Genomic DNA, 23,486 nt, shown 5'->3' with positions numbered 1-23,486 from the left:
TCCATGAATAGGGAACTGATAGAATAAACAATGGTACATCCACCTACACAACAGAATTATAGAGTTATAAAAAAGAATAAAAAATGAATTGATATGAAGTGATTTGCAAGATACACTGCTAAGAAAAAAAAAAGGTATAAGGTATATAGCATGCTACCCTCTGTATAAAAAAGGTGAAGGATAGGTATGTCTGATAATTTCTGTAAAATTAAAAAAGAGAAGAGATACATTAAAAATGAATGAAAACAGTCATCTATGAAAGGTGGGTGGAAAAGGCATGGAAGGGATGGATATAGTAGTCAGACTTCTCTGACTATTCCTGTTTCTATAGTTCTGACTTTTGAATCACAGACATGTTTTATATATTCAAAATACAAAATAGTACATGCAAACACTAAATGTTTTGTCTAACTTAAAACATAAATGTATTTTAATTGCCAATGCTTTGAGCTAGGGGTCAAGGCCTTTTGAGCATGAGTCTGTTGATTAGAATTTACCATAGCTTTCTTAAACCATAACCACAATACATTGTCTAAGAAATCCAGTTTCTGTTTTGTAATGTGAAGTTAGATATTAAAGATAATCGTTGGCCGGGTGTGATGGCTCACACCTGTAATCCCAGCATTTTGAGAGGCCGAGGAGGGTGGATCACTTGAGGTCAGGACTTCAAGACCAGCCTGGCCAACATGGTAAAACCCTGTCTCTACTAAAAATACAAAAATTAGCCAGGTGTGGTTGCATGCACCTGTAGTCCCAGCTACTCAGGAGGCTAAGTCACAAGAATTGCTTGAACCTGGGAGGCAGAGGTTGCAATGAGCCAAGACTGTGCCACTGCACTCCAGCCTGGGCAACAGAGTGAGACTCCACTCGAAAAAATAAATAAATAAAAATTAAAGATAATTGTAAAATAAACTTTGAGCAGTGTCCTTTTAGTTTCTTCCGTCTAAATTCCTGTAACTTTTTCTCAGAGCTTTCAGTTATCTCACTTATATTTTTTTGTTTGTTTTTAAGAGAAGAGGTCTCTTGCTGTCACCAAGGCTGGAGCATGGTGGCACGATCGTAGCTCACTATAACCTAGAACTCCTGGGCTCAAGTAATTATTCTGTCTCAGCCTTCCAAGTAGCTGGGATTACCGGCATGCACCACCACACACAACTAATAATTTTTTTTTTTTTTTGGTAGCGACAGATTCTTGCTCTGTTGCCCATGCTGGTCTCAAATTTCTGGCCTTATGTGATCCTTCTGCCTCAGCCTAATTTTCTCAGAAGCAAACTGACATGAAGAAGTATGGGAACACAACTAACTCTTGAAGGGCATACAACTCGAATGGTGAGAGAAGTACACAAAACCACTAACCACAAGCATTCAGCATACTAACACTGCCAACAGTCTTCATGTTTTAGAGAGGGAACAGGAGTAGGAGTAGTTAGGTAATTTGGCAAATGACTTACATAATGTTTATGGGAGAATTTACTAGAAATAATAGATGTTATTAAATATTTATTCAGACACCAAACATTCATCAAAGACTATCAGCCCTGAGGTGGGTATTATTATCTCCATTTTACAAATGAGGAAATGGAATCTTAACAGAGGTTAAGTACTTACCCAAGGTTGTACGATTACTAAGTGATGAGGCCAAAAGTTGAACTAAGGCAGTCTGACCATAGAGCCCACAATCTTAGCCACTGTATAATAAATGAGACTTATTTTTAAGGCCATGATAAATGACCGGTGAAACCTGCTTTGAGATTCCTCCCAGCCACATTCTTGGGCACAGACCTTTGAGCCTATTATCACCCATGTATTATGTGAGTTTGTAATAAAAGAAAATTGGCACTGTCTAGACATTTCCCATCTGCTCACTACATAGTGTTTTTTTATTGAAACACATTTCCTGATAAGCCCCCTTCATTCTAATGAGAATTTCAATTTTACTCACCTCCCCCATCACTTGCTTATCAAAATGCATGCAAAATTAATTATTTCTGATCAGGTTCTTGCCAGAGAATATGACCTCAAACACTACCCAATTCTTATTAATATCTTTGTTATACAAAATAATATTCACAGAGCATTGTCTAATGTAAACAAACTTTTAAAATTCCTTATTGCATTTATTATAGAGATTTTTATCAACAATGTTAAGTTCCAAAGTATCCTTTTAGGACTAAATTTCTCTTAGGCAGGGAAATGCAATGTTTTTCCTAAACTTGTTTTGTTTTTTATCTTATGAATATTAACACTAATCAAGCTTTCCTCTTTCTTTTGGTTGCTAGAAAACCCAGAATCAAAGTTGACAACAGCATTGGACATGACTTAATGGCATGCATGTTTGTGTATTGACCTTTGCTTGAGTTTTACATCATCATCTTATCTTTAATTTTCTGATATCCCATTTTCCTTTGCTGTTCTTTTATACATTGTAAAAATATATATTTTTTTATAAAACAACTCAAATCTTTTTTGAAAGGAGGTTGGAGAAAATAAATTTAAAGGTAACTAGAACATTTAGATTATTACTTTAAAACAATTCTCTTCTTACCTCTTCTCTATTCCCACCAGTACTAACCTAGGCATGGAAAACAGACGAGATGTTCTGTTGGGGTATCTTTGATGTTCAGGATTATATATCTATTTTTTTCTCCCTATTTTCACAAACATAATCGTTAAAACAGAACTTACCAGATAGAGAATATGAAGATCATTCTCTAAAACAAAGCCCTTCATTGCTCTTTGCAGGTCAGCAAAAATATCTAAAGTATCGGCTGGAGAAAGTGAAGAAGAAAGAGTAGCCGAACCAAGATGTGTTGGATGATACACCTTTCCTGGTTTAGGGTTAGGGTGAGGAAACAGAGGAACAAACATTCAAAATAAAATAAAACAAAATACTATCTTTCTGTATTCCATGCTAACCCTCCCGGCTGATAAATTTTACAAATAGTACCTTATCCAGTGCATGAAAATGTATGAGCAGGCTCTATAATAATGGTCTGATGTTGCTAAATACAATACTGATTTACTAAAAATGAGTTGATATGCTGCTCAAAAAATCAAGTTCCTTTTATACTACATGAAAAGACAATTTCCATTCACTGAGCAGTCATACACTTTCACTAAAGATGAAAAAGTGAGTAAATTGCAACTGAGAAGTCACACTTACCTTCTGGTCCATCACTGGCTTCTGTACTCTGGATGAATTCATTTTCTAGTAGCCACATCACACAGGCCTCAATTGCTCCAAGCTGAACAGACTCTTGATTTCTCTGAATTCCTTGCTTCCCTTCTTTCATACTTGCAGCCAAAAATGTGCAGGCAGCGTAAGTATGCATATCTTGTGATGTACTTGCCACTCCACTAACTATTATCTGAAAGAAGATATTTGAAAATTTCTGTAGCTTTTTAAGAAAACATGCAAGCCACCAGGCGCGGTGGCTCACGCCTGTAATCCCAGCACTTTGGGAGTCCGAGGCGGGCGGATCACGAGGTCTGGAGATGGAGACCATCCTGGTTAACACGGTGAAACCCCGTCTCTACTAAAAATATAAAAAATTAGCTGGACTGGTGGCGGGCGCCTATAGTCCCACCTACTTGGGAGGCTGAGGCAGGAGAATGGCATGAACCCAAGAGGCAGAGCTTGTGGTGAGCCGAGATCAGCCACTGCACTCCAGCCTGGGCGACAGAGCGAGACTCCATCTCAAAAAAAAAAAAAAAAAATTAAAAAAATAAATAAACAAAACATGCAAGCCCTCTGAATATAAAATAAAGAAAGCTATTTCATTCTCATTTTTTAAAATGTTCTTAGAACCTTAATGTAGAGATTCTTTATTAACTTTCCCATCACAACTCACTGTAACTGTTGATAACACCTAATGACAACAGAAAAGTTCTCCTTAAAGTAAATATTTTCTTAAAAAGAAAAATAAGTGGGCCAGGCATGGTGGCTCATGCCTGTAATCCCAGCACTTTGGGAGGCCGAGGCGGGCAGATCACGAGGTCAGGAGATCGAGACCATCCTGGCCAACACAGTGAAACTCCATCTCTACTGAAAATACAAAAATTAACTGGGTGAGCCGGGCGCAGTGGCTCACGCCTGTAATCCCAGCACTTTGGGAGGCCGAGGCGGGCGGATCACAAGGTCAAGAGATCAAGACCTTCCTGGCTAACACGGTGAAACCCCGTCTCCACTGAAAATACAAAAGTTAGCCAGGCGTGGTGGCGGGCACCTGTAGTCCCAGCTACTGGGGAGGCTGAGGCAGGAGAATGGTGTGAACCCAGGAGGCGGAGTTTGCAGTGAGCAGAGATCGCGCCACTGCACTCCAGCGTGGGCGACAGAGGGAGACTCCATCTCAAAAAAAAAAAAAAAAAATTAACTGGGTGTGGTGGCAGGCACCTGTAGTCCCAGCTACTCAGGAGGCTGAGGCACGAGAATTCCTTGAACCCAGGAGCCAGAGGTTGCAGTGAGCTGAGATCGCACCACTGCACTCTAGCCTGGCAACAGAGCCAGACTTCATCTAAAAAAAAAAAAAAAAGAAATGAATCATTAAATTCATCTGAAATTTTGGATAACACAGCAAGACTCCATCTCAAAAAAAAAAAAAAACATAAAGCACCGGGCACAGTGGCTAACACCTATAATCCCAGCACTTTGGGAGGCCAAGGCAGGCAGATCACCTGAAGGCTGGTTCAAGACCAGCCTGGCCAACAAGGTGAAATCCCATCTCTATTAAAAGTAGAAAAATTAGCCAGGGATGGTGGTGTGTGCCTGTAATCCCAGCTACTCGGGAGGCTGGGGCAGGAGAATTGCTTGAACTCGGGAGGCGGAGGTTGCAGTGAGCTGAGATCATGCCATTGTGCTCTGGCCTGGGTGACAGAGTGAGACTCTGTCTCAAAAATAAACTAAAAAAATAAATAAATAAAGCTAAGATTTTCATATACTAATATTTTACCACTTTAATTTAGGCATAAAAGAGCAAATGGTAATTTAGCAAACTCTCTTACCTCCAGAATAGCTCGTATCATGCTGGCAGTTACTTCTTCTCCTTCTCGTCTTTGCAGACAGCTGCGAACAGGCTTTAGAGAACCCTGAAGGAGAGCTATGCCTTTTGATTTCTCAGAGTTCTTACAAATTAAGATACTCTCGCCTATAACCAAAAGATATGCATTTGCAAAATCCCAATATAGTTCCATAAGATATCTGCTAAAGAGATTTTAAGTTGCTCTACTTTGCTTAAAAGGAGACAAGAGATGATAGTGGTTGTTATGGTAATAAAATTATGGCTATTTTTGGAACTTTGGACAGAAGGGGATCAGAATATGCTACTTCAAAATATGCCACTTTGGCATAAGGATTATTTTGAGCTGAAAGCCATTGGGAAGCAGCAAACACAGAAAGAACTCTTTGTCCTCTCCCTATCTGCCTAAAAGCAAGAATAAATTTTTCCCTTTGTGATGATGTTTTCCCTTCCCTCTCCCATACAGAACAACAACCCTTATCACTGGAGACAGGTCAGCACTGAGATGGGTCTGCACAAACAAACTCTACCTACTAAAATAACTTCTATCTTCCATTAGTTTCCCCCATATATTTACCTTCTCACAATTTGTTGCCCCTAGAAGCCCAGATACCTTTTCCTTTTTCTTGTCACTTCACAATTTACGGCCCATTGTTAAAATGTTATATAAGACCCCAGGTTAAACAGTTTCTCAGGTCTTCAATCCTTTCCTATAAAGGCTTCCATGTACATAAAAATTAAAATATTAGCATCAAATAAAGTTTATATGCCTTTTCTCCTGTTAATCTCTCAATTTAATTAGCAGGTCCCAACTGCAGAACCTAAGAAAGTAGAGGAAAAGTCTTTTTCTTCCCCTACAGGATTAACCATTATTATTGAATAATGAAGTAATTAATAGAGGTACTTTCAAACCTATAAAGTAAAATGCAAATGTAAATTGTTACCAGTTATATGATAAAATAAATTCAAAAATACTTGTAGATACCCAAAATTTATATTACAACATTTACTAATCTAAATACTTTATTGTGACAACAAAATGAACAAAAATACATGAAAGCACTTATATGTTAAAGCCATATACAACTATACGATTTGAACAAACTATTATTGCAACCATTATGACTAGAGAGAATCATAATTTTTCTTCAAAAATGAATCCAATACTGTGGGAAAGAAAACAGGTAAGAGGTTCAAAAAGACAAATGAAGAATACTTTTTTTTTTTTTTTAATAAAACTGGCACAGTGCTGGAATATCCTTACCACCCCAGGCAAAGAGAAAGTACAGATTATCCTTCCCAACTGCCAAACTGAGAATCAAGATAGGATAAAGTAAAGGGATTATAAACTTGATGATCAATGGCTATTTATCCCAGAAATGATTATAAAGATACGCACCATTAAAAAAGCAAAACAGCTGGGCGAGGTGGCTCACACCTGTAATCCCAGCACTTTGGGAGGCCGAGGAGGTTGGATCATGAGGCCAAGAGATGGAGACCAGCCTGGCCAACGTGGTGAAACCCCGCCTCTACTAAAAATACAAAAATTAGCTGGGCATGGTGGCACGCACCTATAGTCCCAGCTACTCAGGAGGCTGAGGCACAAGAATCGCTTGAACCCAGGAGGCAGAGATTGCAGTGAGCCGAGATTGCACCACTGCACTCCAGCCTGGGCAACAAGAGCAAAATTCCGTGTATTAAAAAAAACAACAACAACAACAATAACCAAAAAAAAAAAAAAACCCCAAAACTTGGGGTTTCAGAATAAGTCTGAAACTTATGCATGGACCACAAAACTACATAAAAATTGCAAGATATAGTAAGAGAAACTATCTCACTTTGACCTCATCACCCCTTCCACTCCCCTAAGTCAGCATAGTACCACACAGAAAGGAATCCCCAGGGCTCATGGCTTCTACAGTGGGAAAAGAGAACCAGAGAACATAGAGCTTCCCTAGCATTCGAAGAGGCTTCCCAAGAAGCCAACTCCAGTCTCACCTCACAGAGAACACGCTGGGTAACAGCACAGCTAGATCACCTGGGGTCAGGCAGAAACAAAGCAAGGAGGCAACCAAAGAGCTTACGGCAACCAGCATGCAGATCTTGGTGGTGGCTCTGTGTACCTGCCAGTGGTGGTGCCCAATCAGAGGTACCAGCTAACAGCTAAACAGTGTAGCCCAGGACAAAGCCAAACTGATCACCTCTAGAAGTGGTAGGAAATTCTACCCGGCTTGAATCTTTAGATGGCCAGCTTCCAGGCCCAGCGTTAAAGCTCATGAGGACCCTGCCCAGGAAAGGAGATGACCATGCATTTTGGAAAGGAGCAGGGGCTAGTTCTACCAAACCTGGGATTTTAAACAGTGCTCAAGCTCAGCCTCAAGGACCTGCCCCAGGTGGAAGATGCCTATCATACTGTATTTTTGCAAAGTGCAGGGACTAGTTCTGCCAAGGGTGGAAGTTTAAACAGCTCTCAGTTCAGTCTCAAAACCCACTCCAAGTCCCCACCTAAACAGGGAGGCAAACCTCAGATGTGCATTTATTTTATTTTATTTTATTTTTAGAGGCAGGATCTCTGTCACTCATATTGGAGTGCAGTGGCATGATCATAACTCACTGAAGCCTGAAACTCCTGGGCTCAAGCGATCTTCCCATCTCAGCCTCCCAAGTCACTGGGATTACAGGCATGAGCCACCATGCTGAATCATGCATTTCCACTGAGCATAACAGCTGGCCCACTGGTCCAGAATAGCAACTCCACCTAACCTTGGGGTCCAGCCTGCAACACTGTCCAAGTACAGATCTCAAATAGGGGTACCATCTGGCCAAGGAATACACTCTGGGGCCCAGCCGAGAGGTGACTGCAGTGCCAAACCAGCAACTCTGCCTGACTGCAGAGCTCAGCTTGTGGGTTCACCTGATAGCAGAGCCCAGCCAGCAGTCCCACCCAAACTCAGAGCAAAGGCAGCAGCCCAATTATCTACAGAATCCAAAGCAAGCTTTGCCTGCTCAGGGCTGCTGCCAGTTGGCCTATTCAGAATCAAAGGCTAGACAAGTGAAGTTCTATCCCTGCCAAAGAACACCTATAAAACCCAAAGAGGTAGCTGTCTCCTCAAACGTGCTGATACCAACACAAGAACACAGATTACAAAGAACCAGGAAGCCAAGATACCTTCAAAAGAAACTAACAAAGCTCCAACAATGAACCCTAAAGAAATGAAGATCTGTGAAATGAGAAAGAATCCAGAATAATTCTCCTAAAAAAGTCCAATGAACTACAAGGATATATGGATAAAAAATTAAATAAAATTTGGAAAAAATATACAAACAAAACAAGAAGTTTGACAAAGAAATAGAAACAATAAAAAAGAAAGAAATCTGAGAGATGAAGAATACAATGACTGAACTGAAAAATGCAATCAAAGCTTTAGTAGCAGGCTCAATCAAGCAGAAGAGAGAGAGATTAGGGAGTTGGAGGGATGAGAAGATGGTCAAAGAGTAAATGTTTCAGTTAGACAGGAAGAATAAATGATAAGTATTTGGGGGTGATATGTTAACTGGCTTAATTCCATCATTTTGCATTGTATACAGATAGCATCACTCTGTGCCTCAAAAATATATACAATTATAATTTGTCAATATCCAATTTTTAAAAATCACATGAATATAACACCTGGCTCTTGCAATGGCTACAAAACAGCCCAGCTTAAGAAAGAAAACACACACATATAAAATTACCTAGAAAATGAATCAACTAGCATTAGCAGCAAGACAAACAAGCCACTTTGGACTGTTTAAAGGTCTTTCAGGGCTTTGATTCTTCAACAAAACGAACTGCCCTTTTCCTGAATGGGCAAGGTTTATAAAATGTCCAAATGATCATCAGTATATATGTACAGGTTCCTGCAACCACCTGTCTGGGGAGGACTCATCCACATCACAAGAGGGAAGTTGAAATTATTTAGAATCAAATAATTTATTACTGACTGCTGAACTTGCAAATTGCTATTTTGGCACAAAGCACCATCATCCTATACTGGAAGCTTCTAAGTAGTCTATGGAAAGACTGAAGTGTCATCTAAATAAAACACCATGTACTGTCCAGGAATATAAAATGCACAGAATTTCCAATGATGCTACACGATACAAAAAGCATGACCAAGTATTTAAGTCTCCATAGTGAATATAAAACACTATATTCCTACATTCTTCATTAGCCTGAAGTTATGAGCAAGTCATATGACATCCTGAAATACAATGATATGTAAGATCAAAAGCTTGGAAGTCTTTAAGACCTCAGAAATGAACTTATTACAGTATATTTTAGTTCTGTTTGAATGTTGTCTGATTTAAGGCTTGATAATTAGCCCAGGGCACTAACCTTCCAATTGTTCTTTCCCATAATAAATATAAGCTAAGAACATAACAAGGCAAATAAGATCTCATCTTATTTCTTTTCTTATTTCTCCTTATCTTCTACATTAACTAAAAGACCCTCTGTCCCTGAGAGACGATTATCTATGTAAAATGGACTTATACTCCATTCCCCAGAGGTGTGAGTCCATTGAAAATTGGGGATGGACAGAGGTAGGCAAATAGGAATGGGAAGGAAGAATCTCAATCTCTTCCCCCAAATCTTTTTAAGCATATACATGTAATCTGCATATTTTGTAGGTAAAGTAAGAGAGAAACAGGATAAACGTCTCTGATGTCAGCTGTAGGAAAAATCCAACAAATTGGAAGATTTTTTTTTTTTTTGTCATCAGAATTTTCAGGGCTTAAAAGAAAGGCTGACCAATGCCCTTCAGGGATTGTAAATGGGTCATTTATTACTGGTGCTGAGACTGAAAGCTGTTCCAATAACCATGCACATCTTCTTAAGTATTAGTGGAGCACGTGGCCACCCAAGCTAAAGATTCTATTTCCCAGCCTCTCTTGCAGTTGGGGAATGTAACCATGTGAAAGTTCTGGCCCATTATATGTGAAGAGAAATACTATGTGCAACTTCTGAGCAGCGGCCTTAAAGGGCAGGGCATGCTCTTTGCTTCCTCATCTTCCCTTCCTGATGGCTGAAATGCAGATGTGATGAGAGAGACTGGACTAGCCATCATATACTGAGGATAGAAACTACATTGCTGAAAATATTAAAACAAAATAGAAGACTAGGTCCCGACACACTACAGCCATCATATAAGGCCTAAATTACAATTACATCATGTAAGGCCTAGAATACAATTTTACTGTTATATGAGAAAGAAATTAACATCTATCTTGTTAAACACTTATTGTATTGGTTTTTGTTATAGTAGTGAATTTATATTCTAACTAATCCAGTTACCAATAAATTACAGTCAATTTTTGGTATTTGTGGTAGTCATGTTCTATTAAGTTGCCACGAACACAGAATACTGAACCCTTGCTGCCAAGGAAAATAGATGATTAGGTTCCTGCAAGCCTCTAGTAAAAATGTTTTCATCACTTAATCAATACAAAACCTTGTTTTATGCATGTTTCTGTTTAAAGACATCTTATTTAATGTACATAGTTGTTTACATTGAGCTCCAGCCAACAGCATTATAATTCATGCCTAAAGAAAACTTATCACATATTTTCTCCATAAGGCACATCACAGCCTTAATGCACTAGGGAACATTAGATAGCATTTCAGTACTTTGCTTGGGGGTCATGTTAAACAGCAAAATCACCGACTAAAAGCACAAAAATGTGAAAAATGTGGCACTAACTAGCCCATTAAAAAGAAGCTTGTTCACGGGATAAGAGCTGAAACAAACGCACAGCTTTGGCTTGTTCAACCGCAGCAGGGAAAGTGTGGTGGAAAGATTCAAATTTCTCGCAGATCTGCATATGTCCGCAAAGCCCCAGAGATATTATTTCGGGATTCTGAATAAATTCTGTTAAGGTGGAAAATTCAAATATGGAATCCATGAATAATGAGAACTGACATATTTGGGGACTTCATGTGACAAGTCAGTTTATTCTAAAAGTTACTTCCTCAGTAACTTTTAGAATAAAAGTTCTACCCAGCTTCCTCTACTCAGAATATCCATTTCCCATCTACTTTCCTTATTCTCCTGGATTTCCTAATTTCTCTTCAGTAGCCACAGAACTGTTTGCCTGTTTTTTTTTTTTTGACATATCTAATAAAATATTGGAGTCAATTATGTCCTAGAGTAGAAAGTGGCAGGGAATGTTCCTCCCAAGGTTCTTCAATGTTAGATGGCTGATAATGATTTAGTTACACATATAATGATACAGCACATTAGAAATAAAGTTTGCTGCCGTTTTGACATTTAATTCAAACAAACCTCTTCCTCACTGCTTAAGAAAAAACTTTTGTTTGGATTGCTGGTAAAAAAAAAAAATCATAACTTGCTGATACAAGGTAAAAAAATGAAAAGGTGTTTTTTCAGAGCCAGCACCAATTTCGAGAAAAAAGATGGGATGTCAAGTTCCTATTCCCAAAGTGTGAGGGTGCGTCCCAGCATCCTTGTCTGATTTCTGAGACCAGTACCTAAGGTGAACTAACATCTATGAAAATTAATTAGTGCTAAAGAGTAGACTACACCTAGAAATTAAAAATCATCTTCCAGCTAAGTAATAAGAAGTCATCTTGATTTACATAATACTAAATCATTTTACTGTATACAAAAGATAACGTTAATTCAACATTTGTAGAAAATCAACAGTTGATAATATATATATGAAAATCATAACTCATACTCACTACAAATATTAAGTGAATCCACAATGATGACATTAGTGCACTGGATAATAAAGACATACAGCATGATGAGAAACAGGTTGCCAGGCACTAGTCAAATTTCAAATAAACACTGTCCTTCAGCAATGCTGCTACAATTAAATTCAAACTCACTTACCTACTGTGTCCACTCCTTTCCTGCCAGCACGACCAACCATCTGCTTATAAGTAAGAATATCTAGAGGTCGACCACCAAAAATAGGGGTTCGAATAATCACACGACGTGCAGGTAAATTCACTCCAGAAGAAAGAGTAGAAGTTGCCGCCAAGACCCGAATGAGACCTTGACGAAAGGCTCCTTCAATGATATCCCTCTCCTCAAAAGTAAGACCTAAAAAAAGGAGGTTTTTATATATTTATTGATATATAATGAAAATATTATACGTGTTCACTTACAAATGGATTTGAGAGTCTGCTTCAAGCCTCTAAAGATTTTTGAAACTATTGTTATGACTGTTGACACAGGAGTCATCACAGTCTACCTCTTTAACAGTATAATCAGGCCGGGCGCGGTGGCTCATGCCTGTAATCCCAGCACTTTGGGAGGCTGAGGCAGGTGGATCACTTGAGGTCAGGAGTTTGAGACCAGCCTGGCCAACATGGTGAAACGCCGCCTCTACTAAAAATACAAAAATTAGCTGTGCATGGTGGTGGGCGCCTGTAATCCCAGCTAATCAGAAGGCTGAGGCAGGAGAATCACTTGAACCTGGGAGGCAGAGTTTGCAGTGAGCTGAGATCACATCACTGCACTCCAGCCTGGGCAACAGAGCGAGACTCAGTCTCACAAAACAACAATAACAAAAAAAGAGTAGAATCTGCTGCCTCTAATATACCTCTATCTTATTTTCTAGACCAGGGGTCCACAAACTTTTCCTGTTCCTGTGGAAAACAGCAAGTCTCTGCGGCAACTATTCCACCCTGCCACTGTGACATGAAAGCAGCAACAGAACAAATGGGCATGACTGTGTTCCAATAAAACTTTATTTACAAAAACAGATGGTAGGCTAGACTTGACTAGCAGACTATAACTTGCTAACCACTGTTCTGGACAATGAACTCCTTGTGGGTAGTGATATGCCTTATTCATCAAGATATCTTCAGGGCCTACGCATCACACTGGTCAGATATACCTCTGACATAAATACGCGATGAACAAACACATGAATAAATGAAAAACAGTGTATAGAATATATACTTAGCTGGCTCATTTTCAATTTTGTTTAAAAATTTAAAGGGCTGGGGTTCTAGTTTTAAAATTAAGTGGTGGGTACACAGGTGTTCACTTTTTTAGTATGCATCATAAATTACATACAATGTAAATTTTGTGTGTGTGTATATAGTAGTTTTCCCCCATCTGTGGTTTTGCTTTCTATAGTTTTAGTTACCCAAAGTCAAAAATATAAAGAGGGAAATTCCAAAAATAAGCAACTCATAAGTTTTAAATTGCATGTCCTACCACCCAGGACATGAATTTTCCCTTTATTCAGTGTATCCATGCTGTATACACTACCGGCACTATATAATGTGACTATATAGGAAAGAACACAGTATACAAAGGGTTTGGTACTATCTGTGGCTTCAGGCATCCACTGAGGATCTTGGAACATATTCCTCACAAAAGACTACTATATACCATATATATATATACACACACACACGTATATATGTATACGTATATACATATATACGTATACATATATACATATATACGTGTATGTATATATATATATACACGTATATATATATATATATGTATATATATATATATACCGCCTCACACATACACATTTCAGATGCATGTAAAAGTTTTAACATGCTATGAAAAAACATCATATATGTGGGGCTGGTACTATCTATGGTTTCAGATATCCACTGAGGGTCTTGGAACATAGTTTGTCAACAAGGGGAGACTACTATATACAAATAAGTAAACTGAAACATGTTCGTTTTACTCTTGTTTAATGTATCACACAATTTCGCTCTGTCACCCAGGTTGGAGTACAGTGGCACGATCTCAGCTCACTGTAACCTCTGCCTCCTGGGTTCAAGCAATTCTCCCTGCCTCAGCCTCCCGAGAAGCTGGAATTACAGGTGCATGCCACAACGCCCAGCTGATTTTTGTATTTTTAGTAGAGATGGGGTTTCGCCATGTTGGCCAGGCTGGTCTTGAACTCCTGACCTCAGGTGATCCACTTGCTTCAACCTCCCAAAGTGCTGGGATTACAGGAGTGAGCCACCACGCCCAGCCCAGCCCACACAATTTCTTTTTTTTTTGAGAGTCTCACTCTGTCACCCAGGCTGGAGTGCAGTGGCATGATCTTGGCTCACTGCAAGCTCCGCCTCCCAGGTTCATGCCATTCTCCTGCCTCAGCCTCCTGAGTAGCTGGGACTACAGGCACCCGCCACCTCGCCCGGCAAATTTTTTGTATTTTTAGTAGAGACGGGGTTTCACTTTGTTAGCCAGGATGGTCTCGATCTCCTGACCTCGTGATCTGCCTGCCTCAGCCTCCCAAAGTGCTGGGATTACAGGCGTGAGCCACTGCGCCCGGCCCACACAATTTCTTAAAAAGATCTAAGGATATTAAGTGTGTTTAACAAGAAATAAATGTACACAAATATAAAAGTTAAGACAGTATGAGGAATTTTGGAGGTTTCTTAATAACAGATTATAAGTATGAAATACCTGCATGATGAAATGCTACTCCCCATGGTACAGTTTTCTGTAATACAGAGTCCAGTCCTGAAGGCAAACATCTTAACTGATCCATCACTTCCAGGAGTTCTTTTTGTTCCAGAATTACTGGTGGGCATTCAGAGGGTTTCACCAATCCTGTCACAAAAAAATTATCAACACCATTTGCTTTTAGCTCAGCTTCTTTAAGTGTATCTGTCTAAATCATAATAGAGCTAAATAGCAGAGGAATTGTTCTGAAACTGCTGCATACTATAATCCCCTGGAGATCTTTTAAGAATACTGATAGGCCGGGAGCGCTGGCTCACGCTTGTAATCCCAGCACTTTGGGAGGCCGAGGTGGGCGGATCACGAGGTCAGGAGATCGAGACCACGGTGAAACCCTGTCTCTACTAAAAATACAAAAAAATTAGCCGGGCGTGGTGGCGGGCGCCTGTAGTCCCAGCTACTCGGAGAGGCTGAGGCAGGAGAATGGCGTGAACCCGGGAGGCGGAGCTTGCAGTGAGCCGAGATCGCGCCACTGCACTCCAGCCTGGGCGACAGAGCGAGACTCCGTCTCAAAAAGAAAAGAAAAGAAAAAAAAAAAGAATACTGATGCCTGGTTCTTAATCCTGGACATTGTTATATAATTGGTGTGGGGTGTGACCTGGACATGAAGAATTTTTAAATCTCCCTAGGCAATTCCAATGTGCGCCAAAGTTTAGGAAACTGTATAAGGGTAAGACCAAGCCCACAGGAGGGGATCAAAGGAACCTGCTGAGGAAGTAGAGTATTACGGATACTGATTACCACTCAAAGCCCCAAAATCAAAACGCTTGCTCAAGGTGTGTACCACCAACCAGCAGTAGCAGCATCCGAGGGTTTCACCAATCCCGTCATGAAAAAGCCTACTTCTCTGTGAAATTATTCTTGCCTCTTTGGCATTAATTTGGTAGTTAATTAAATAGTACCCTCTGTTTTTTGTCTTCTCCCTGAGTAAGAGCTTCACGTTTTTTTGAGACAGGGTCTCATTCTGTCACCCGGGCTGGAGTACAGTGGCAGAATCCCTGCTCACGGCAGCCTCAACCTCCTGGGCTCAAGCAATCCTCCTACCTCAGTCTCCTGGTTAGTTAGGACCAGACACACGTGCCACTATGCCCAGCTAGTATTTTTTTCACTTGTAGAGACAGGGTCTCCCTAGGTTGCCCAGGCTGATCTCAAACTCCTGGGCTTAAGCAATCCTCCCACCTTGGCCTCCCAAAGTGCTGAGATTACAGGCATGAGCCACCACCCAGCCTTAACTTTCTTATATGCAGTAAAAGCTTTACATACTTATATGTTGTCTTTAAATTTTCCAGACTTTCGGATTTTTGAACTTGTAAAACTTTTCATAAACAGTAAATATATGGCTGGGCATGGTGGCTGATACCTGTAATCCCAGAACTTTGGGAGGCAAAGTGGGCAGATCACTTGAATCCAGGAGTTTGAGACCAGCCCGGGAAATGTGGCAAAATCCCATCTCTAAAAAAAAAATACAAAAAAATTAGCCAGGCATGGTGGCATGCGCTTATAGCCCCAGCTACTTGGGAGGCTGAAGTGGGAGGATCACTTGAGCCCATGAGGTAGAGATTACAGTGAGCTGAGATCATGCCACTGCATTCCATCCTGGACAACAGAGCAAGACCCTGTCTCAAAACAAAAACAAAAACAAAAAAAACAAAAAGGAAAATAAATAAATATATGTTCTAGAATTATTATGTGTCAGTTGAAAGTAAAAATATGTATATTTAAATATATATCTTATATTTCATACATTTTTAAATTTTTAGGTAAACTTTCTATAAAATTTTAAGGAATCACAGAGAATTGCCAAAGTTTTATTTTGCTGAGGGCAATTAATTTTTTACAACCTTATCTATCAATATTTTTATTTCAAAAAAAGACATTTAACATTAAAAAATGAGTAGGAATAATTTCAGAATGTAAACTGCAGCTTCATAAATAATGTGCTGCCTTGTCTTTATTTTTCTGATAAAAATCTCATCATAGACCAGGCTCCAGTCCAAGCACTAGCATTTGGGAACCAAGATAACAAAATCTCAAGAGAAGAAAATGATGATGATTCTGGTTATTAGGGATTATAAATGGCCATGGTAAAATGTAAGGAAATAAGCTAACCCGGTATAGAAAGTGCCAGTTAAGGGGAAACTGGAAGAGAGAATACACTGTTAGACAACAGCCTAGCCAATATAAACTTCAGGCAAAGTTTACTTGTTAGAGCTAGGCTTCAGATTTCCATCACTTATCCTCATGATGTCACTGGTATAATTAATTAATAAAATATCCTAATATTCTGTGACTAGAACTGGCCCCTGTCTTCCTTGTATTTATCTTGAGCACCACAGACTAGTAAAAATAGTGAGGCAACAGTGTTCACTCTAGAATCAGTAAAAATATATACTATGATTATTGCCATTAGTATATACTAGATCACCATTTGGCAATAAAAATGGAACAAACTGATAAATTAACAACCTGGGTCAACATCAACCACACCAGGCTGAGTGAAAGCAAGCTAGATACAAAAGACACATACATACTGTATGACTTTATTTACATGGAATTTTTAGAAAAGCACAAGTAATCTAAAGTGACAGCAAGCAGAGATCAACAGCTGCCTAAGTCTGGGATAGAGGGAAGAGACAGCAAAAGAAAAGAGAATATTTTACGGTAATGAAAACGTTCTAGGTGTGGATTATATTATGGTTAAACAGATGCATGCGTTTGTTAAAATTTATCATATACATACAAAATGGGTACATTTTCTTATATTATAAATAATACCTCAAAGCTTATTTTAAAATACATTTGTATATACATGCATGTGCATGTATATATATATGTGTATGAATATACACACACACACACACACACACACACACACACACACGAGTTGACTGTTGAACAACACAGGAGTTAGAAACACAGAAACCCCCAGTCAAAAATCTGCACACAACTTGACTTCCCCAAAAGTTAACTACTAATAGGCAGTGTCTCACACCTGTAATCCCAGCACTTTGGGAGGCCAAGGCGGGCAGATCACGAGGTCAGGAGATCGAGACCATCCTGGCTAACACGGTGAAACCCCATCTCTACTAAAAATACAAAAAATTAGCCGGGCGTGGTGGTGGGCACCTGTAGTCCCAGCTACTCGGGAGACTGAGGCAGGAGAATGGCGTGAACCCGGGAGGTGGAGCTTGCAGTGGGCCAAGATAGCGCCACTGCACTCCAGCCTGGGCAAAAGAGCGAGACTCCATCTCAAAAAAAAAAAAAAGAAAACAAAAAAGAGAAAATACATTTACTATTCATTAACTGGAGGTAGATCATCATAAAGGTCTTCATCTTCATCATCTTTACCTTGAGTAGGCTGATGAAGGAGAAAGAGAAGGGGTTTATCTTGCTGTCTCAGGGGTGGCAGAGGCAGAAGTGGTGGCAGTAGAGGCAGGCACGCTTGGTGTAACTTTATGCAAATATATTATAATTTCTGCCTGTTTTTGCTTTTTCATTATCTAAAAATGTTTATATACGGTACCAATCCTTTCGCCATTTGCTGTCGTTTCAGTGCCGATATCATAGAAGGGTCCGTGCCATAAAAAAGTCAGATGCAGTCTTGAATAATTAGAATCCTTCTGCCAAATTGTCTAATGTCAACTTGTTTTCTGGCACTGCTTCTTCTATGTCTTCTTACTCATCATCTGGCACTTGTTTGGAAGCACTCATTTCCTTCAAGTCATCTTCTGTTAATTCCTCTGGTGTGGTGTCTACTAGCTCTTGAATTTCTCCAAGATCCCTATCTTGAAACCCTTTACCTCCACCTTTTTTTGCCATTTTCACAATCTCTTTCATGATTTCGTTCATTGGCTCTGTCATAAATCCTATGTGAATAGGCTCTGTCATAAATCCTATGTGCAATATGTGGACACAGTTTTCTCCAGCAGGAATTTATCATTTTGGGCATGCTGGCTTTCACAGCTTTCCCTATAACAACAATGGCATCTTCAATGGAATAATCCTTCAAGACTTTCACAATGTTCTATCGGGGTTCTCTTTCATAATGTTGACAGTCCTTTCCATAGAGTACAGTGCGTAATGAGCTTTAAACGTCCTCATGACCCCTTGATCTACAGACTAAATTAGAGATGCTGTGTTTGGGGGTAAGTAGATCACTTTGATGCCTTAAGTGTTGAACTCATGGGGTTCTGGATGGCCCAGGGCATTGTTCAATATCAAAAGAAAGTTAAAAGGCAGTCCCTTACTGGCAATGTATTTCCTGACTTCAGAGACAAAGCATCGATGAAACGAATCCAGAGAAAGGGTTCTCACTCTCCAGTCCTTCTTGTACAACCAAAAGGCTGGCAACCAGTGTTTATCTATTCCCTCTAAGGCTTGAGTATTAGCTGTTTTATAGATATAAGTAGTCCTGATCATAAACCCAACTGCATTTGCACAAAACAAGAGTTAGCCTATCCCTTCCTGCCTTAAATCCTGGTGCTTCTTCTCTTCCTTACTAATAAATGGGCTCTTTGTGGCAATTTTTTTTTTTTTTTTCAGAATAGGGCACTTCCATCTGCATTAAAAATCTGTTCAGGCAGATATCCTTTCTCCTCAATAATTTTCATAATGGTATCTTGGAACTCATCTGCAGCCTCCTGGTCTTGCATCTCCTGTTATCTTGACATTTTTTCAAATTAATACAAATCACCAAAAAATTTTCCAATATATTATGTATTGAAAAAAATCCACATATAAACCTCTAAAATTATCCAACCATCTTTTGCTGGCATTAAATTCTCTTTAGATCCCTTTGCTTTAGATCCCTTTGCTTTAAGTTGCCACATGGACTTCACTTTTTCTCAAATCATAGTAGAGTCTATAGGTATGCATTTCTTGTGTGTGTGTGTGTGTGTGCACACGCATCTGTAGCGACAGGATCTCACTCTGCCACTCAGACTGAGCTGAACACAGTGGCACGATCATGGCTGTCTGCACCCTTTACCTTCCAAGCTCAAACGATCCTCCCACCTCAGCCTCCCAACTAGCTGGAACTATAGGCACATATCACCACACCTGGCTATTTTTTTTTGAGATGGAGTCTGGCTCTGTCACCCAGGCTGGAGTGCAGTGGCACGATCTCAGCTCACTGCAACCTCTGCCTCCCAGGTTCAAGCAATTCTCCTGCCTCAGCCTCCCAAGTGGCTGGGACTACAGGCATGCATCACCACGCCTGGCTAATTTTTATATTTTTTAGTAGAGACAGGGTTTCACCATGTTGTCCAGGCTGGTCTCAAATTCCTGAACTCAGGTGATCCGCCCACCTCATCCTCCCAAAGTGCTGGGATTACAGGTGTGAACCACTATGCCCGGCCTAATTTTTTAACTTCTGTAGAGATAAGGTCTCACTATGTTGCCCATGCTGGTCTCGAACTCCTGGACACAAGTGATTCTCCTGCCTTGGCCTTCCAAAGTGCTGGAATTACTGACGTAAGCCACCTCACCCAGCAGGTATGCCTTTCATATAGGGATCCTGCAGCTACATAAAACTGCATTTTCAAAATCAGATGAGAAAGTATTTCATAAAATGTGCAAAGCTGCAGCAACAGCTTCACAAATTTCCTTCTTTTTTTACATAGTACTTAAGCTCGATTCATTTATCTTAAAATAGTGAATGCAGCTGCAGACCTCAACTTATGGTACATAGCAAGCAATTCAATTTTTTCTTAGAATGCCACAACTTTTCTCTGCTTCTTCGGAACACTTCCAGCATCACTAGTGGCACCTCAGATTGGTCCCATGGTATTATTCAAGGTTTACAGTACTGCACTAAATATGATGAAAAGTACATGGGAAACATGATAAATTACTTTTTACTGCAATATGCAATTTATGAGACAAAAACTGCTCATATGACGATGATAAGCGTCATATTTTAAGTGCATACTCACAACACGTGAGCTCACTGCAACAGCAGCAGGAGGTGGCTATAAAATTATTACAGTAGTAGTACAGTATATACTACGGTTAATTTTATGCAGTTATGATTTAACACTGCCTCTTTACATTTGTTTACATTTTTCTTGTATGTATGGTCATACAAGAATGGCCCCATACAAGGGGCCATGTATGGTCTGTGTCTGTGTGCATAAGTTTTGATAAATATTTATTTATTTATTCGAGAGAGGGTCTCACTCTGTCACCCAGGTTAGAGTAAAGTGGTGCGATCTCGGCTCCCTGCAGCCTCCACCTCCCAGATTCAAGTGATTCTCCTGCCTCATCCTCCCATGTAGCTAGGATTACAGGTGCCCACCATCACATCCAGCTAATTTTTGTATTTAGGAGAGATGGGGTTTCACCATGTTGGCTGGGCTGGAAATTTTAATTTTTTTTTTTTTTTTTGAGATGGAGTTTCGCTCTTGTTGCCTAAGCTGGAGTGCAATGGCATGATCTCAGCTCACCGCAACCTCTGCCTCCCAGGTTCAAGTGATTCTCCTAACTCAGCCTCCCGAGTAGCTGGGATTACAGGCGTGCACCACCACACCCAACTAATTTTTTGTATTTAGTAGAAACGGGGTTTCACTATGTTAGCCAGGCTGGTCTCGAACTCCTGACCTCAGGTGATTCACCCTCCTCAGCCTCCCAAAGCGCTGGGATTACAGGCATGAGCCACCACGCCTGGCAAAAATTTTAATTTTTAATAAAAGATTTGGGCCGGGCACAGTGGCTCATGCCTGTAATCCCAGCATTTTGGGAGGCCGAGGCAGGCGGATCACTTCAGATCAGGAGTTCAAGACCATCCTGGCTAACATGGTGAAACCTCGTCTCTACACAAATACAAAAATTAGCCGGGCATGATGGTGGGTGCTTGTAATCCCAGCTACTGGGGAGGCTAAGATGGAAGAATCGCTTGAACCCAGGAGGCAGAGGTTGCAGTGAGCCAAGATCATGCCATTGTATTCCAGCCTAAGCAACAGTGTGAGACTCTGTCTCAAAAAATAATAATAAATAAATAATAGATTTGTGTATATTTTAAGGTAGTATGTGATCAAATAGACTAGTATCTACATATGTTTTAGGCTACATGACATACGTTTTTCTTTTTGTTTTTTAATGTTTTGTTTCTAGGCTACATAGCTTGTCAGTTTTTTCAAATTAACACAAATCACCAAAACATTTTCTAATATATTATGTATTGAAAAAAAATCCACATATAAATGAATGCACACAATTCAAACCCATGTCATTCAAGGGTCAACTTATATATATATATGGATGTGTGTATGATTCTTTTCAGAGTTACACATTCCTTTGGAAATATAAAGAAAGATATGGTTACTTTACCCAAAGAAATGTCTGCATGTGAAGTTTTGCATCCAATTTAGGGGCTCTAAAGATCAAACTCTTAAAGCCCGTGGATCCCTGATAAAGAACTGTAGTATATACCCAGTATTCTAAAAATCTAAAGCTGATTAGTCTAAGCGTGTGTGTGTATACATAGTCTATACTAGGGACGGAATATGATTAGAATCACAAAAGCACAGTTTGGTAAAAAGGGTACCACCTATTGGGCAGGCAGTGACAATGATGAACAAAAGCCATGTTTTTCCTAATATAATCACTACCATTACTTTCAAGCAAATGTACTAAGCATGAAGGCTTTCCTTTCCACCCATAACTCACCCTCAGCTTGATGATGTAGATTATAAAACTCTCGAGCAATGGTATCTGCCAGCTTCTCACACCATTTCTTTGATGGACAAAAAAGTAATACTGAATGGTTATCACGAATCGTCTCATAACATAAACTAACAACATGGTCCTCATCTCCCTAAAAAAGAAAGATAAATAACCACTTTAGTGGTACTTTCAAAAGATTCTCATATCAGTTTAAAAGCACTCATTTTCCTTTCTGGGGAAGCTTTTTCTTCTTGAAGGCATAATGAAAATCAGTTACAAAGTCAATAACGAAAGGAAAAAAAAGAAGAAAAAATAAACTCCTAATGATGAAAGGTGAAAGAAATACTTACTATTCATTCAACTAATATTTATTGAGCTCCAGCCCTCAGGCAATGGGAATACAATACTGAGTAAAAAGAAAGTCAAGATCCTAATAGTTAAGGGGTTTATAGTCTCACTGAGAGACACATTAAAATACAGATGTCCCCAACTTAAAATGATTGGACTTTATGATTTTTTTTATTTTACAATGGTGCAAAAGCAGTATGCATTCAATACAAACCATACTTTGGGTGCCCATACAACTCTTCTATTTTTCACTCTCAGCACAGTATTCATTAAATTATAAGATATTCAACACTTTATTATAAAACAGGCTTTGTGCTAGATGATTTTGCCCAACTGTAGGCTAATGTAAATGTTCTAAGAACATTTAAGGTAGGCTAGGCTAAGCTATGATATTCAGTAGGTTAAATGTATTAAAGGCATTTTCAACTTACAATGAGTTTATCAGGATATAACCCCATCATAAGTCGAAGAGCATCTGTACTAAATAAATAAATATAAAATACAACAATAATATATACCATTAAAAGAGAGTTTTACAGTGTTTTGAGCCTCATATTTGACAGAAAGGTCTGAAAGAAAAATTGTCCTGAGAAAACAATTTAGCTGAGATGTGAAGGTGGGGAAACATTATCTCCATGAAAGGTAACACATTTCAGATGAACAAAAGGGCATGTGTGAATATCCTGTGGTGGCCCTGCAAGTTCTCCATACTGGAAGTATGTCAATGTATGTATTAAAAACTGGATTAATGCATCCATCTATTCACTCATTAAACAAATATTTACTATATGTCAAATATTGTTCTAGGTACTGGGGATGGAGCTGCGAACAAAGCAGAAAAAAAGCTCTACCCTCATAACGTTTCTACTCCAGTAGGAAGAGATAGATAATTACAAAAATGAGGTAAGTAAAATACATAAGGGGCCAGGCACAGTGGCTCACT

At 39.4% G+C, this 23,486-nt stretch overlaps 1 protein-coding gene across 1 annotated transcript in view; it reads right to left on the bottom strand.

The window, feature by feature from the left end:
- Positions 1-14,604, bottom strand: part of POLQ (DNA polymerase theta) — a 93,099-nt gene extending 78,495 nt beyond the window's left edge. The window contains 6 exon segments of the mRNA XM_030802183.1: positions 2,686-2,828; positions 3,164-3,368; positions 5,002-5,144; positions 11,912-12,124; positions 14,477-14,582; positions 14,584-14,604. Of these exon segments, the coding sequence (XP_030658043.1) occupies positions 2,686-2,828; positions 3,164-3,368; positions 5,002-5,144; positions 11,912-12,124; positions 14,477-14,582; positions 14,584-14,604 (831 nt within the window).
- Positions 14,605-23,486: the final 8,882 nt, after the last annotated feature.

The sequence above is a fragment of the Nomascus leucogenys genome, chromosome 21, assembly GCF_006542625.1.
Source record: "Nomascus leucogenys isolate Asia chromosome 21, Asia_NLE_v1, whole genome shotgun sequence".
NCBI classification, from domain to species: domain Eukaryota; kingdom Metazoa; phylum Chordata; class Mammalia; order Primates; family Hylobatidae; genus Nomascus; species Nomascus leucogenys.
The sequence above is the reverse complement of the archived record's forward strand: the minus strand, read 5'-3'. Positions and strand labels throughout refer to the sequence as shown.